Source organism: Jaculus jaculus, chromosome 10 (assembly GCF_020740685.1).
Source record: "Jaculus jaculus isolate mJacJac1 chromosome 10, mJacJac1.mat.Y.cur, whole genome shotgun sequence".
Classification (NCBI taxonomy): Eukaryota; Metazoa; Chordata; class Mammalia; order Rodentia; family Dipodidae; genus Jaculus; species Jaculus jaculus.
Window position 1 is genome coordinate 52,266,308 of NC_059111.1, and position 16,070 is coordinate 52,282,377.

The 16,070-nt window shown below is 34.7% G+C and overlaps 1 protein-coding gene across 1 annotated transcript in view; it reads right to left on the reverse strand.

Annotated features, from left to right (window-relative positions):
- Positions 1 to 2,445: 2,445 nt before the first annotated feature.
- Sema3d (semaphorin 3D) overlaps positions 2,446 to 16,070 on the reverse strand; it is a 259,497-nt gene continuing 245,872 nt past the window's right edge. The window contains exons 17-18 of the mRNA XM_004662307.2: positions 14,545 to 14,684; positions 2,446 to 6,175 (exon numbers count right to left, since the gene is read on the reverse strand). Coding sequence (XP_004662364.2) covers positions 5,750 to 6,175; positions 14,545 to 14,684 — 566 coding nt within the window. The 3' untranslated portion in view covers positions 2,446 to 5,749. The remainder of the gene's footprint in view (positions 6,176 to 14,544; positions 14,685 to 16,070) is intronic.

A 16,070-nucleotide genomic window follows, 5' to 3' on the forward strand; every position in this document is an offset into this window, starting at 1 on the left:
ATTTATTTGAGAGTGACAGAGAGAGAAAGAGAGAAAAAGAGAGAGAGAGAGAGAGAGAGAGAGAGAGAGAGAGAGAGAGAGAGAGAATGGCGCTCCCGGGCCTCCAGCCACTGCAAACAAACTCCAGATGTGTGCACCTGTATGTGCATCTGGCTAATGTGGGTCCTGGGGAATCGAGCCTCAAACTGGGGTCTTTAGGCTTCACAGGCAAGTGCTTAACTGCTAAACCATCTCTCCAGCCCATAATCCAATTTTGAAATCCTAACCCCTACATTTATGGTCCTAGGAAGTTTGCCTTTTTGTGACGCTAGTAGGTCAAGAGATGGAGTCCTGATGAATATGATTGAGGTCCTCATAAAGCAGACCAAAATGTTTGTTTGCCTCTTCCATCATATGGTAACACAGCAGGAAGGCAAAGTGGTCCTGATTACACACAGACACCACCAGTAGCTTAAACATGAGCTTCCCACCCATGACTCTGTGGTGAGTAAGCTTCCATTGTTGACAAGCTGTCCAGTTTGTGACAGTCCATTTTAACACCCCAAATAAACTACATCAAGCAAATTACTAATATAAAATAATTTGTTAAACATTTTTTTACATTGGAAGTTTTTCAGGACAATCACAAAATTAACATTTCCCCAAACAATACATCTAGATGTTATTCTAGTGCCATTTGTGGAAACAATATATTATCCACATGAAAATATAAAATTTTATTCATATATATATATATATGTGTGTGTGTGTGTGTGTGTGTGTGTGTGTGTGTGTGTGTGCTAAATTGTAAAAAATAACTTACTTAAAAGAAATCTCTTCAAGCTTTTGATCAGAGAAATCTACAAGGTTTTCTAAAGGAAAGACAGGTTTCGTCAGAGTACTTGATGACCCACCAAAGGTTAGTGGCAATACCTTACTGCTGAAGACACCATAGGCAGTTGACATGTAACATGGAGTGGCATGGCTAGAAGCTGGAAGAGAGCCAGTCCCCACACCGTCAGTGCATCTAGTGCCAGAAGGTGCTTCATGGGTGACTGGGGAAAATGACCAATATCTGTTCAAACAACTCATGGTCTAACCTACTTAGCAGCAGATAACCTGCCATGATGCTCACACAAGTGCAATAGTGGCACACAGCCATGGTAGGAAACCAACTGCTCTTGATTCTGGAACTCAGTAGAAGGGAACCCACAGCTAGAGCTGGGAAACAAGTCAGAACCATATCCAATAATGAGCCCACTCTCCATTATCAAGCTATCACCAATTGTGGCCTACAAGAGGGCATACACCTATTAATTCTCTCTAAAAAAAGAAGGGTTATCCCATTTATCTGCTACTTCCCTTTCTCAGATAGATGCAGATCCTAAGGAGAGAACCACCCCATCATACCTCAAAAGTGCCCCAGCTGAAACTAAGTATAATTGTCAAAACAAGCAAGGGTGCTGTTTTCTTGGTGAACCTGTTACCAGCATAAGGGTGAAGGAGATCAACACAGAGAACAATCAACTCCTATCAAATCAGATATCCAGAGACACAGAGACTCCCAAGACCTCATCATTGAAGCAGACCTAAAATGAACCCAACATGGCTCAGGGAAACTTACAGAAGAGGCGGCAGAAAGAATTCCAGAGCCACATGTTGGGTCATGATACACAAGTACATTTCCTCCTACCCATAACTGAGAACTAACTCCAAATACATGACCCATATACCTCAACAAGGAGGGGGAAGAGGGAGGAGGGAGGAAAGGGAGGAGGCTAACAATGGTACCAACTTGACTGTATTCACTGAGTTCAAAACTAATTAATTATAAAAAGAAAGAAATCACTTCATAAGCAAAGTTGTAAGCAAAACCTCACCTTAACTACTTCAAACATAATATTCACATCTATCCACAAAACACATATATGGACATTTTAAATTTTGCTTTTGAAATAGCAACTGGAAACTATAGTCAAGCAGTTATTGTGTTAATTTTGTTCACTTCTGTCAGACGAAACCTACCAAAAAAGGTACAATAAAGTGATAAATACCAAATGAAAACATGCAGGAGTATCTATTTATTTTATTTGGTTTAATTCTATTCAATGTATGAAATTTTTAACCATATTTGGAGAGTATAGAACAAAATTTTCATATATACCAACACTGTTCATAATGATAAAACACTAAGGTCTATGCTTTATTATAATATATTCAAAATATACATTTCTTAATTTTCAATATTTTATACTACAAGACTACATTTCTTTTAAAATAGCAACACCATAAATTCAATGTTGATTGCTAACCACTGACAATGCTAGGATTTAATTACATGATTAAATATGGCTTCTCACACAGTTTTGGCCTTATCCTAAAGCAGCATATCATACTTTCCACAAATATTTTATGCTGCAAAATATTTAAATGATAAATAAGTTCTGTGCATACTCTTGACTTTGGACTTTGAATTTATACAAACTGGAAACCTTAGGTTTTATGCTTTTTTTTTTTTTAGCTACACAGGAAAATTGAATTGTTTAGATACTAAGATCAACAACTCTGAGAAAATCAATTTTCAGACATCTCTATTTTTAAATTACTCAGTAAGGCTATTATAGTGAAGGATATTGTCTTCTACAAATGTAAAATTACAAATAAACCAATGGTACTTCAGTTTTGATTTTCATTTGTCTTAGTGAAATGCATCTTACATTTATGTTTAAGATAAAAAATCAGTATTTAATGAATGATCATGTTTAATATTTTTTATAAAATTCAGAATGTTGTCAAAATTGTCCTTGCAAATTTATTCTTATTCATATTGATACAATAAGCACACTATTTTTCACTTATTTTTAAGTTGAATTAAATACTATTCAGTAGGAATAAAATGTATCAGCATTTGAAGAATTTAATATATGCCAAAGAAAAACTCAAAAATGAAACCATTTTGTACCAGCATATTGAAAATAAGTATTCTAAGGAAAAGAATGACAAGACTAAATTATACTTATATTACTGTTGTAATTTCTGCAAATTTCTCACTGTTTTTAGGATTATTCTGAATTTCTTTCAGTAATTTGTTTTTGTGAAATGTTTATTCAATCATGTGATGAGAGCTCTTTAGGAAATAAAAAAAAGTTTTATATAAATTAATTATTTAACTATCCATTTCTAAAAAAAAGAACTTTTAAAATTCTAAATAAATTGAATGTAAATGAATGCAGACAGGCTGCATGCCATTTAGCAGCATAAATAGTCGGAATGGAATGCATACAAACATACACAAGGAAGAGAGACATATAGATTGAGGACATGGGAGAAAAATGTGAAAAAGCAGGCATTTAAAGATGTTGTCCATAAAGCACTGATATTTTAGACAACTATTAGCTACACTTTGATTTTCGATTATTTCACAACAAATTTGGTAAACTCTTCAGTGGCAAGGAGGCATACATTATATTTTTAGATTTAAGGTATTCACTATTCCTCTAAGCATTCGGTAAACATGAAATGCAGATTAGCTGCTCTCTTTGTCTGGAAATAAGCATAAATCTTGGTCCCAATTTTTACTTCATGAGATTTTATGTTAGTGATACTATCTCTACTATATTTTAATTATCATGAACTCATATTTCTATATTCAAAGCTGCCGTAAGTTTGGTTATAAGGGATGAAATAGATATCCAAATTGTGTTTAAAATATGAACATTTGAAAGTAGTTTCAACATTCATAATTGGATGGAAATAAATTTTATCTTTTCCAAGTCAAATCTTACATTTTAATTACATGACACAAAAATAACTAAAATCTTTTAAATAAAGTATGTTCCCATTTACTTGTGAGGCATTTTATATCAGCAAATTAATAGTGACATATACCCATGTATGATATTCAAGTAGTATGCTAACTCTGACACAACAATTGCTATGCATTCCTTTGAGAAGAGTTATTCATTCTTATTTACTATTTTAGGTTGCTCTTTTACCTTTTCTTACAATGAAATGGCTACAAACATTTGTGATTATAATACCAAAAGAGGGTCTTCTACCTTAGAAGCATGTGACTTTTTTGAGTTAGGTAAGTAATGCATTTAACATGAAAGTGAGAAATAAAAGGCGTGAAAAGGCCATACAAAAGAAGGCTAAGGATTGTGTGTTCTAAGAAGAAAAGGTAAGTACTGCTCAACAGGACAGGAAACACACCATGTTTATTCAGAAACAAAGTGGAATTTGAAACTTTTCAACATGTTAACAAAATACAAAGGTGTATGAAAGGATTTATGTTAATGCTGCGAGTTTCCTATACGTGTTTTTTTTTGTTGATAAATTAATAAAACAATGTTAATTGAACCATAACAGTTCATTTCATAAATTCAACAAGATTGTGTAAAGAAAAAACAAACCAAAACAAGATGTCAAAGAGTTGATTTAACCCTTCCCGTTTTCAAAATTTTAAACTTGCACAGACATTCAACAAATATATACCCCACTCCCCACCATGATCATCTACTTAATTCTCTGTATGTATTATATATTGTTTTTCCTATTTACTCAAATATAATTCAATAAAGAAAGTTAAGGAAAATAATAAACACAGTATGATACATACTTCAAAAAGTAAGAAACATATTGAAATAATATTGATTATAAATAAAATATGTTCATACTACAATCCTTTGCAAATTTTACCTTTCCCAGACTTTTGTTAGCAGTTTGTTATGATCTAGATTTTTAAACAGATGCCTTACAAATTGGCAGTACTTATCCTTCAGTGCAAAGAGTTCCACTGAGTTTTGTCTACTTTACTTGTGATTGCTCTTTCTTTCCACCAGGGTAGGAGTTTTTCCAAAGCGAGAGTTATAGCTGTCAGTTCTGTCTCCTAACAAATCCAGTTGTATGCCTTCAAACTAGGGTGCAGTGTGCATCATGTCTCCCTTTATTCCATTAAGGCATTTTTCCTACATCATTACAAAAGGAATTGTGTATTCAGTCCCCATAGAGCCAGCAAGATATTCGAGAAATACACAAATAAGCACCAGTTTCTTTGAACCTATTTCTCCTGACAAGTCATGAATATTGTGAGAAGCAATAATGCTCTTCAATATATCATATCAATGCAGAGGTACACTAAATATCCCACCTATGTCCCGAAAGAATACACCTCCAAATTCTCATACCGTGCTTTAAGAGCAGCTGGATTACTCATGGAAAAAATTCAAGTTAATAGCGAGAGCTGTTCAAATGTGTGCCTTCTCTCCAGTTCCTACCACAAGAAAAACAGGTCTAGTGTGGAGTGATTCATAAGAACATAGCCCAAGTGCGTGACAAGCCCCATACTCCAGGGCATGCATGGGAATGAAGCCCCTTATGACAATATCAATCTCGTGTGCCAATTCTCTATCTCTCTCTTGCGCTTTCTCTAAAAATAAAATAAAATTTGATGCTTGCTTAGTTTACCCATTTACATGACATAAATTCAGAAATTTATGACATAAAATGTTTACAAATGTAAAGCCATTATTTTGAGGATAAGTCTTAGGCATTGCAAATACAAGTTTTGTCTATGGAAAACTGGTTCAGATGAATTATTTGTCCCTAACATCCATATTTGTGACATACAGCCTTAACTCAGCTTCCTGTTCTGGGTCTTAGTGAAACGCTGTGAGAAGTATCTGTGAGTAAGTATGAGGGCAGTCCACAACAGAAGATAGTAGTTTTGCATCTAAGTATTCTTTCTTAAAATTAAACTTAAAAAAAGAAACTAGGTGGACACAGTTCTGAGAAGTTCCTCCAAGTCTCTGTGATGTCTTCGATTCCGTTTCTTCTTCATTTCCTGCATGTGCTTCCACTTTGGGCCGCCCTTGTTTCGCTGTCTCCGTTTTTCCCTGTGCCACATCTGTTCGCAGTACTGGTCCAGGCTGAAGTTTGGGCTGCTAAGGATTTGGATGTAGTCTTTGTATCTCAACCGAGATTCAGCCAATAGATCTTTGACCTGCCCCTCCTCGCGCTCTGCCCTCTGGGTATTTTCCATCTGCTCGTTCTCAATGACATTCAAAGTCAGCTTCACTATCGTGTGAACGAAAGTGTGCTCCTGTGCTTGGCAGTAGTACATCCCAGAGTCCTTCTTCTGCAGACTTCGAATCAGTAGCCCATAGTCCGTTTTGATGATCCTTTCATCGGGTTTCAACTGCAAGATTGGAAAAATGTAGGTAATAAATTAAAAACAGAAAGAGCTATGAACAAATGAAAACAGATGCCATAGTTTTACTTAGATGAACCTAAAAGATATACTCCCAATCTTTTTGTCATCAAGAATAATATTGTCAGCCACAAGTAAGGAAGGCAAAAGAATCAGCTAAACTAGTAGCCTCCGATCTGTATCCTGAATTCTTTTCATTTGCAGCTTATTAAGTCTTCAAAGAACCTCTGGAATCCAGTTAACTTTATCTCAATTGTAGAGATAAGAATGAAATGTAGTGAGAGGCAATGAAGTAGAACAAGAAACTATCAAATGACCTCTACAGAGATTTCAGGGAGACATCAGGATCCTAATCTCACAAACTGGCATTTCCATTTCAGAGGGAGAGTGCTAGATAAATCACCCTTCAGAAAACAAGTGTACTGCATACTATTACTTGTGATGGAAGTGAGAACAATAACTACAAATGGGATGGGCTGTTGTCTAGATATCACTGGAGTAACATATGGAAGCTTTAAGTCATGACTTGTGAAAAGTGAAGTGGAAAGGCCTGCATGCAGCTTTGGCTGTCAGAAATATAAGTGAGTAGTGTGACCCATAGGAAGAAGGCTAGCAACATTTAAAGCTAAATTTCCCTTATTACACACTGATTTTTGATACTGTGCATGTGTGATACTATGCCATGTCTGGAATTTGTGCCATACTTTGGTATATTCTGACAGAGTAATGTGATTTTAAGTGTGAGAAAGCATGGGGAATATAAAGCATTTCTGAAATGTGATGCTCTTTATCCTTTGAGGCGGTATTACTGTAAGACAGTTCAAATGTTAAGTTTGCCTGGCCAACAGTCAGGTGTGAGCAATGAACTCTCTTCAGTATAGTAGGGCATGTTTACCCACACAGAGCCTTGTTTATAGAAGTATTTTTAAGTGTGAAGAAGCTGAACAATAACAACAACAAAGAAATCTGGAAGATTTCCTAGCTTACACATCTGCCCCTGCATTGTAGACTGTGAGTTGATGGAAATCAAGGTATAAAGACAGCTAAATTAAATTTATTCACAGTGGGTGGACTATACTCAACATTCCTCTGTGAAAATATGCATGGAAAAATCTCTCTTATTCTGGAAATATGAGAAAAGAGAAAGAAACATCTTTGGCTACCAGCCCAGTGAACTCCAAGTGTACGGTGAACCACCCCCTGTGCCAGAGAAGTACAGCTGGCGGGGTACCATCGGAGACCAGAGGCAGGTCACAGCTCAGCTCCCTGCTTAATGAGGCTGAATGGCCTGTAAGTCTGCCTTGCACAGCACTAAGTCCACTCCACCAGGGCTTTGCTTGCTTGCTGGTTTGTGTCTCCTACTCTGTCCATTTGGTGAGTTGGATGTGTTTCCTTTTCCCAATGGGTTTACTAAATCTCCTGACATTTCAAAATGATATTGTAATACAAACCAACCTCAAGCTTGTTTACATTCTCACATACACCACAGTGGTCTCTTGCCTAAAATGCATGTGAATTTGTATTGGTAGACTTTTAATGGCTTGACGATGTTAAATACATATGTCAGTCTCAAATTTATCACATAACATGGATTTTCAACCTTAAAAAAAAAATTACTGTGAAAGCTATTTTAAAGATAGAAATACATCTCAGACTCAGAATATTGGCTCTATGACCTGAATTCTGGTCACTATCTGCTTGGTTCCTTTCATGCTTCATTTACCTTTTCCCATGGTCTCCTGCCTTTCCACTTGTGGGTACAGTATATGGCACACTGAGAGATTAAAAGCAAAGGTAGTTGGAGGTTAAAGTGTAGAAGTATTATTAGCAACTACTGCCAGGCTGGTTGAGAGGAAATGTGCTAAGGCATGTATTTCTGTGATTCTCTGAACAGAAAACAGCCTGAGGCTATTATCCTGACAGCATGGATACCTGAAGCCCCAGTTCATTTCTAGATTTCCTTTACACAATGAAGATTCTTCCTAAAATGTAAGCTGTAATTAACATGGCTTTGAGAGATTGTCATAGTTCTGACTCAGTACATTTTTTCTTGTTCTATTTATCCTTTGGGCACAATGAAGCTATGACTATAACTATACATAGTTGGGCAACCCTTGGACATTCTTTTGCCTTCTCTCCTCTTATATCCTTTTAATGTTGCTTTGTCCTGAGATTTAGTTCCCTTCCCTCCTTCCAAGTCAACTAACTACATCCTCAAAAGACTCAGTCATGATCCTTTAACTTTCCCTGTTTTGTGGAATACTTAACTGGGACTTTTCTTTTCCTTTTTTGTTCTTTCTTTCATGTTTTTTATTATTTTTATTTATTTATTTGAAATTGATGAACAAAGGGAGAGAAAGAGGCAGATAGAGAGAGAGATAGAGAATGGGCACACTGGGGCCTCTGGCCACTGCAAAAGAACTCCAGACGCATGCGCCCCTTGTGCATAACATGGGTCCTGGAGAATCAAGCCTTGAACCAGGGTCCTTAGGCTTCACAGACAAGCACTTAACCACTAAGCCATTTCTTCAGCCATCCCCCCCTTTAAAAAATTTTTTGACCAACAGATATAAAACTTTTTTAAAACCAGATTTGAACTTAATGGATTTACCTTAGTTTATTGGACGCATTTTTATTTCCTTTCTGAAAGTTCATAAGTGTGACTTTAATGAAATGACATCTCCACTAAAGCAAACTTTAGAATTTATACATTTCCCAATTCTCACAATTTGAAGTTCAAATACTAGTGATACAGAAATTAACAATTGCCAATTTTACTTTTTTTTTCTGTATAGTGCTTTCACTGTGTGCTGGAATAAGGTGTATTATCGGGCTGTATTCCCATAATAAAATATCAGCACAACCAATTCAGAAAATTCAGGTCTTTTCAAAGTGATAATGTACTCTATGGTCACAGATTCAATCTCATATAATTTAAGAAGTATCAAGGAAAAACTGCTATAGCTTACAAATCAAAATTTTTCTTCATTCCACTGAGGGCCCTCCCTCCTCAGGATTTGCTCAAGATTTGCTGTGGAGTCATGGATGTGCCAGTCTCTGTGGGGTGATGGGATAGGGATGGGAATGAGGAATCCAAAGGGTATATATAACCTGGTGTTACAAAAAAAGCTGTTCTTTAACTGGTGTCAATAATCTGCTCACCTAGTGTGAACATAGATGATAGCATTAAGATTTGTAAATTTGGCATAATGGCTCAGGCCCAGTAATCCCAGCATTTGGGAGACTGATATAGGAAGATTGCTCTGAGTACGAGGCTAGCCTGGGCTGAAGGGTGAGTTCTAGATCAGACTGGGATAGAGTGACACCCTGCCAAAAAGAAAAAAAAAATTAACTTAAATGTCTAGTGAAAGAAACTCATTTAAAATGAGTAGCTGGAAGTCAGGGACTTGGATAAGACCTGCAAAATAGCAAGTCCATCACAGTTACCTAAATAATTGCTCATGTATTGGAGGATAATAGAAGTCCAGGAGTATCTCCTTCCTACAAAAACTAAAAAAAATAGTATTAGAAGGTTATTAGTATTATATAAGAAAGAATGTAGAAAAAATATCTGTAAAGTTACTGTGAAACTGTATTTGAAATGAAACACTGAAATTTTTTATAATGTAACATGGCAAAAATTATAGAATATTTCAATGGAGTTTTAAAATTTATAAGTATGTTTCATTAAATTAATATAATACTAGTAATATAATACCAATAATATTTTTATGCAAATAGCAAAATAAATGTATTATTTAAATAACTGGCTTATTATTTTTAAAATATTAAATTTATATAGATAATTGCTAGTGTACTTGGATATTTTTTAGTGACTATAACTCTAAAATGTAATATATACATATAAAATAATTAGGTCAAACTTATGTTATCTCCTTGGGGAAGATGTCTGTAAACAGAATTGTTTGAAATTTTTAGAACAATATATAAGTAACTTACTTGCCTTCATCAAATATGAAATTTTGTAGATAAATTAGGAATTTTTATAAACACAAAAATTATGTGACATGTAATAAAATTACTTATGTATACTATTAATTTATAAGGTTTGTAATTGATAAATGGATCAATGACACATTTTAAGTAAATCTGTCAAAGGAAACTAGCAAACAGTAGATAAGGAAATTCACAAAATTCAAATGAAAACAATGGCTCAGAAACATATGTTCACATATATCAATGTTTAAATAAATATTAACACAGTACACTTATTTCAAGTTAGTAAAATTTTCTACGGGATGATGATGCAGTTTTGTTTCAGTAAGGACAATGAACTACTCTGGATTTTCATGGAAATTCCAAAGCTCTAATTCTGACTAATGTAGTCATGATCTTCCTTTCAGTTTTCAGAATTTTCCCTAATTTAAATAATCAGAAAACTAAGGAAAAAGATTTAGATATATAAAAGTTCATTGCATTTTTTATTACAGAATACACAAACTATTTAAATAGATTTCTCATAGATGACCATGGCTCTCATGTGGCATGGAGGAGAGGAAAATCCATGGTATTCAATAATCACAGAATGATACTACTACATGAGCCAAAGGCAAGAATGAACATGGCAACAGAGTAGATGACAAAATGTTTTACTCAGCTTATCTGCACTTAGTGGCCTCCTGTTTTCTTGCATTATTGCAATTTAAAAAAAACAAAACAGCTACATTGTTTTTCTGCCAAAAATAAGCAGCAAAATGAAGGTCAACAAATAGAAAATGCAGATATTGGAAGATATTTTAAAAATATTAAAATAGAGAAAAATGGTAAATGGCAAATGCCTCTTTTGTTTATTAAAGTTACCTCAGAAGCTCAACAGAAAGTTGGGCTGCCGGCTGCTGAATAACTTGCTGGTTACAGAATAAACAAAGTCAAGAACAGCTTTATAAGAAAGTCAGAAGATAACTGACTTGTGACCTCCCAAACATCACCCAACTGTGACACACCGCAGTAAGAAAATGTTCTCCTCCTGGCAGAGGACACGCTGGTGACAGCGTCTATGCTCCAGGGGATTGTGATGCCTCCCTCAGGCTTTTTTTGAGTGAAGGGAGTATTCCAAACAGTGACCTTCTGAGTAAGGAGCAAAAAGGCCTGTTGGGAAAAAAGTGTTCTAAGTACAGTCTGGATATTACTGTTTTCCTCCACTCAGGAAGCAGTATTACATATCCTAGACAATGTGCAAATGTCAGTTTGCAAAGACAGATGAAAATACCTGTTGAAATATTATAGGTAACACACTTTAAAGCAAAATTCAATAAATATACAATTTCTGCTCCACTGAAATTCATGAAGCATGGTACCATCATGACTATATGATATAGTGCTGTAAGGTCTATTAAAATAATTATTATAATATTCAGGGAAAATAAAGATGTGAGTGTGAAGAATTATAGTGAACATAAGTATGTATACTTGGATAATTATATCAAGTAGAGTAAGGTCAGATTAAATATGTGATGGAGGACAAATCACTTACTAAAGAATTACATTTTGCTGAAAAGAAATCATCATACTTTAATAGCTATAAATTTTATTTATTTATTTCTTAGCTATAAAATTTAAATTGTATTTTGTCACATATAGTAGGAACTGGGGAGAAGACTCAACAGTGAAAGATGTTTGCTTGCAAAGCTTTCTGTTTCTAGTTCAATTCTGCAGCACTTACACAAAGCTAGATGCAAAGTTGCACAACCATGTAGTGATGCTTTGGATGTAAAACATATTCCATAGCTTCATGTACTTTGAATATTTGGTTCCCAGTTGTTGGAAGTTTGGGGAAGTTATAGATTCTTAGGGATGTGGAGCCTTGATGGAGGAAGCATGTCATAGGGGAGCAGGTTCATTAGTCTAGCCCACTGGTGTTCGGAGCTAGCTCACTCAGAGTACTTCTACCCAGATGATGTGACACACTTCTGTCTTGTTCATTTCATTTCATGCATTTCCTGCCATGACATAGCTTCCTCCAAAAACTATAAGTTGAAATGAGCTCCTTGCTCCCATGAGTTGCTTTTTGTGAGGTGTTCTATTCCACCAACAATAAGGTAACTGCTACATATCTGAAGGTCATTTGCAATAGCAAGAGATCCTGTTGTAGTCATGCACAAACATATGCACACACATACACACATGTGCAAATAAGAAGATTTTGTAAAAAATATAAAACCTAGATAAAATTCAATATTTGGTGGATAAAAATAGTTTAATTAATTCTATACCAGTTAACATTTTAATATATATAGGTAAAATAGGACTCAAGACTCAATAGTCAATGTCTATATGATTCTTCATAATTTTATAATTTATGGATACTAACATCAAGTTTTATTGGAGAAATATGACAGAATAAGAATGGAATTATTCTCGATATGATAATAAGGGGTAAAACCAATGTTTTGATATAAAATTTATTATGGTAGACCTCAGATGAAGATAATGATATTAACTGATTTATGTAACAGTGGAATTATCCAAATCAGTTCCATAAGTTGATTTTGGACTTGTCTGAGTTTTTTATTCACAACAGTACTGACATACGGTACTTCCTTATGAAGGTCTGAGTACTGCAACTTCTGATCATCACCTTTGATTACACTCAAAAGATGCCAGAAACATGTGCTTACCAGGCAACCCACCAACATGTGTCCAGACAATGCCAATTGTCACCATTCATGCAGCAAAATTTTCTGGGCATGACAAACAATATTGACTGCTTCTTGTATTTGAGTAACTTCATTTAACATTCTAAAGGCTTTGGACTTTATTAAGGAGTGAGGCCACTGTGGTCAAGCCAAAATAGAGACCACTGCCCTCTGAATACATGATCTGTTACTTCCTGTCCCATACAGCCTCACTGCTAAAGCATATGTAAATATCTCTCTATCTGTCTGTGTATCCACTCTATCTGTCTATCTATCTATCATCTATCTATCTGATCTCTTTAGATATTATGATAGCAATAAGAGTCTATTTTGAAGTTGCACAATGTCATATTGGTTTTTAATCTATACTTTGAGTAGTAATTTTTGAATTTATTTTATTTACTTAGAAAATGCTAGCTTTCTGGAGCATAACAGTGTTACCAAAGGCTTCAGAAACATGTTTAATATCAAAAAAAATCTACTCTAAGTCTTAACAATCATTCCATCAGTTATACAGTATTCTTTGCCAGAGATTTGTAGAAGTCTTATTTAGCACTATTGGATTCTCTCTGACACTTCAATATTAACTGTGAGCAGCAATCAGTTCTACCATTAGCCTTTGTATCATGACACTGAATTTATATCAACTTACTATTTATCAGATTACTTCAATTAATCTCATTAAATTATGTAACATCTTAATGCATATTGTCTAGAACTATGTTGTATTTCAATCATAAGCATGTAAATTAACATGAGCCGGGCGTGGTGGTGCATGCCTTTAATCCCAGCACTCGGGAGGCAGAGGTAGGAGGATCGCCGTGAGTTCGAGGCCACCCTGAGACTACATAGTGAATTCTAGGTCAGCCTGGACCAGAGTGAGACCCTACCTTGAAAAACAAAAAAAAAAAAAAAAAACAAACACACACACACAAAAAAAAGAAAATTAACATGAGAAAATAAAAAAAAACATTACATTCCACTGTTAATATGATTGCAGTATATAAAACTGCAAATATATATATATATATATATATATATATATATGGAGAGAGAGAGAGAGAGAGAGAGAGAGAGAGAGTTCATAGGATATGATAAAACAGCTGGATATATTTATTTACTTATTTATATAAACATGTATGTGTATATGGGTGTGCCAGGATCTCTTGTGAACAGCAAACAATTGTGCACCCAGATTTTTGTGGTTGGTTGGCTGGGGAATTGAACTTGGGTAGTCAGGCTTTGCAAATAAGTGCCTTTAACCACTGAGCATTTTCCAAGGCATAAATATTTCTCTCTATATACAAACTCAACATGCTTAATTTTTCACTAAAATTCAATAAAATATGAGTTAAAATTTAAGGATATTACTATGGTATTCAAAAATCCTGAGGGAATTATCTTGAAATGTAGACAATCCAAAGGATATAAGATTTGAAAAATAAATCATGTAAATTATTTTATAAAATTATTCGCTTTTAAAACTATTTATTAATGCAGTGACAATAAGTGGGGCTTTTCTTATGTTAAAGTCTTTATTACTTCTGGAGTTAGTGAACATAAATTGCTAGCTTCCTTCTTATTGAATCATGATGAGTGCTTTGTGGCACTCCAAGTTAAATAGCTTTTGTAACTGAAAACATGATTTAAGCTTTATACTATCTTCCTCACAGTGAGTATTCTGAAACAATGATAGCTTACCTCCTCTCGATGCTCATCTCTTGACTGCTGGATGTACCACTTAATAGATGCTTGTTGGGATTTAGGTATGCATTCCAGAAAGGTTGAATTAAATTCAATTCCAAAAATCACCTTCTCATCAGCAGTTTCATGACTAATGCCTAAAAAGCAAATATGGAACTGCAGATTAACCTTGACCTATTTGAAAAGCAATGGGAAAACAGACTGATTTAGAACATATGCCAGTGGAGGGGGGGGCATATATATTATTAAAGAAAGAGGAAATCTGTGCTAAAATATTGTTAGATAAAAGTCAAATACTATCGAACAGATTGATTAAAAAAACTATATCTGTGTTACAATTCTAGTCTTTCAGCAATGCATTGCAATTTGAATCATTTTTCAAGGACTATTTTATAAGATCTAGGTATAAAAATTATATTTTTCTCTTAGTTGAATAAACCCTTTGTATCTCTTAAGATGTTAAGATTGCGTTTTATTTATGCAAAATATAACTCATTCTGTGGATAGTTCTGGAAGGGCTATTTATTGTAAAGGATGAATTCTACCTCATTTGGTCTACAGAGCTGAATCACCAGATAACACTAAGAAATATTGGAGTCAGAAGAGTAAGTTCAGTAGTCTATGCCTGATTGAGTTTTGGGATGAGAATAATCCAGATGTGATGACTTGGAATGTAGACCTTGTCTGTATTGCCTGCCTACTTTTCCCCTATAGAGTATCTCTAACCTAAAATACATTTTCTGTGAGATGGTAAATGGATGTGAAGGAAAAGTGTTTGAGACACTTTATTCTCATAAGTCAGCTGAACCATCTGAAATATATTTCATTCAGAATAGCCAAAGGCTATGTCCCGTGTAGAATTTAAGATCTGTAGGTCAAATTCAATCAAATACAAGATGACAGCTGTTCCACCTGGTCTAAACTTAACCTTTATCACCATGCATTATGATATCTCAATGGTAGAAATGGGCCAACTTACCATTTTAGCCATCAACTAAAGGGTAAGTATTAAGATACATAAGGGAAGCCTAATCTGGAATGCAAAAAGTCACCAGCAAATAGGATAAATACACATCAAGTTTGAACTGTGTTTTTCTTGCAATGATGAAGTCAAGCATGCTGACACCTTTATGAATTAACTTCTTCCAACTTTCACAGCATGTATAAACATTTAAAATTTGTAATTTGCCAACTATCTCTAGCAATTCAACATATTATACCTGTGACTTTCTTGATTAGTATGTTCCTAATATTTGGTGATTCATTGGTGCAAATATGAAAGAGAAAGGACCTAATGCCCATTATAACTGATACTGCCTTCCTGAGATTGGAAGTTGGACCCTGATTAAGCAAGGCTCCATGTACGTGGGTTGTTATCCTATAAGGCAAGAGTTCAGGCAAAGCTCATGTAGACTGATTCAACCAAAGATGGTCAATTTAGTAACAGAGATATTACTAAAATAAACTGAAGTAATGAAGTAGGGGCTAATTTTCTGAAATCCTTCACAAGTCAGTGAAAAATA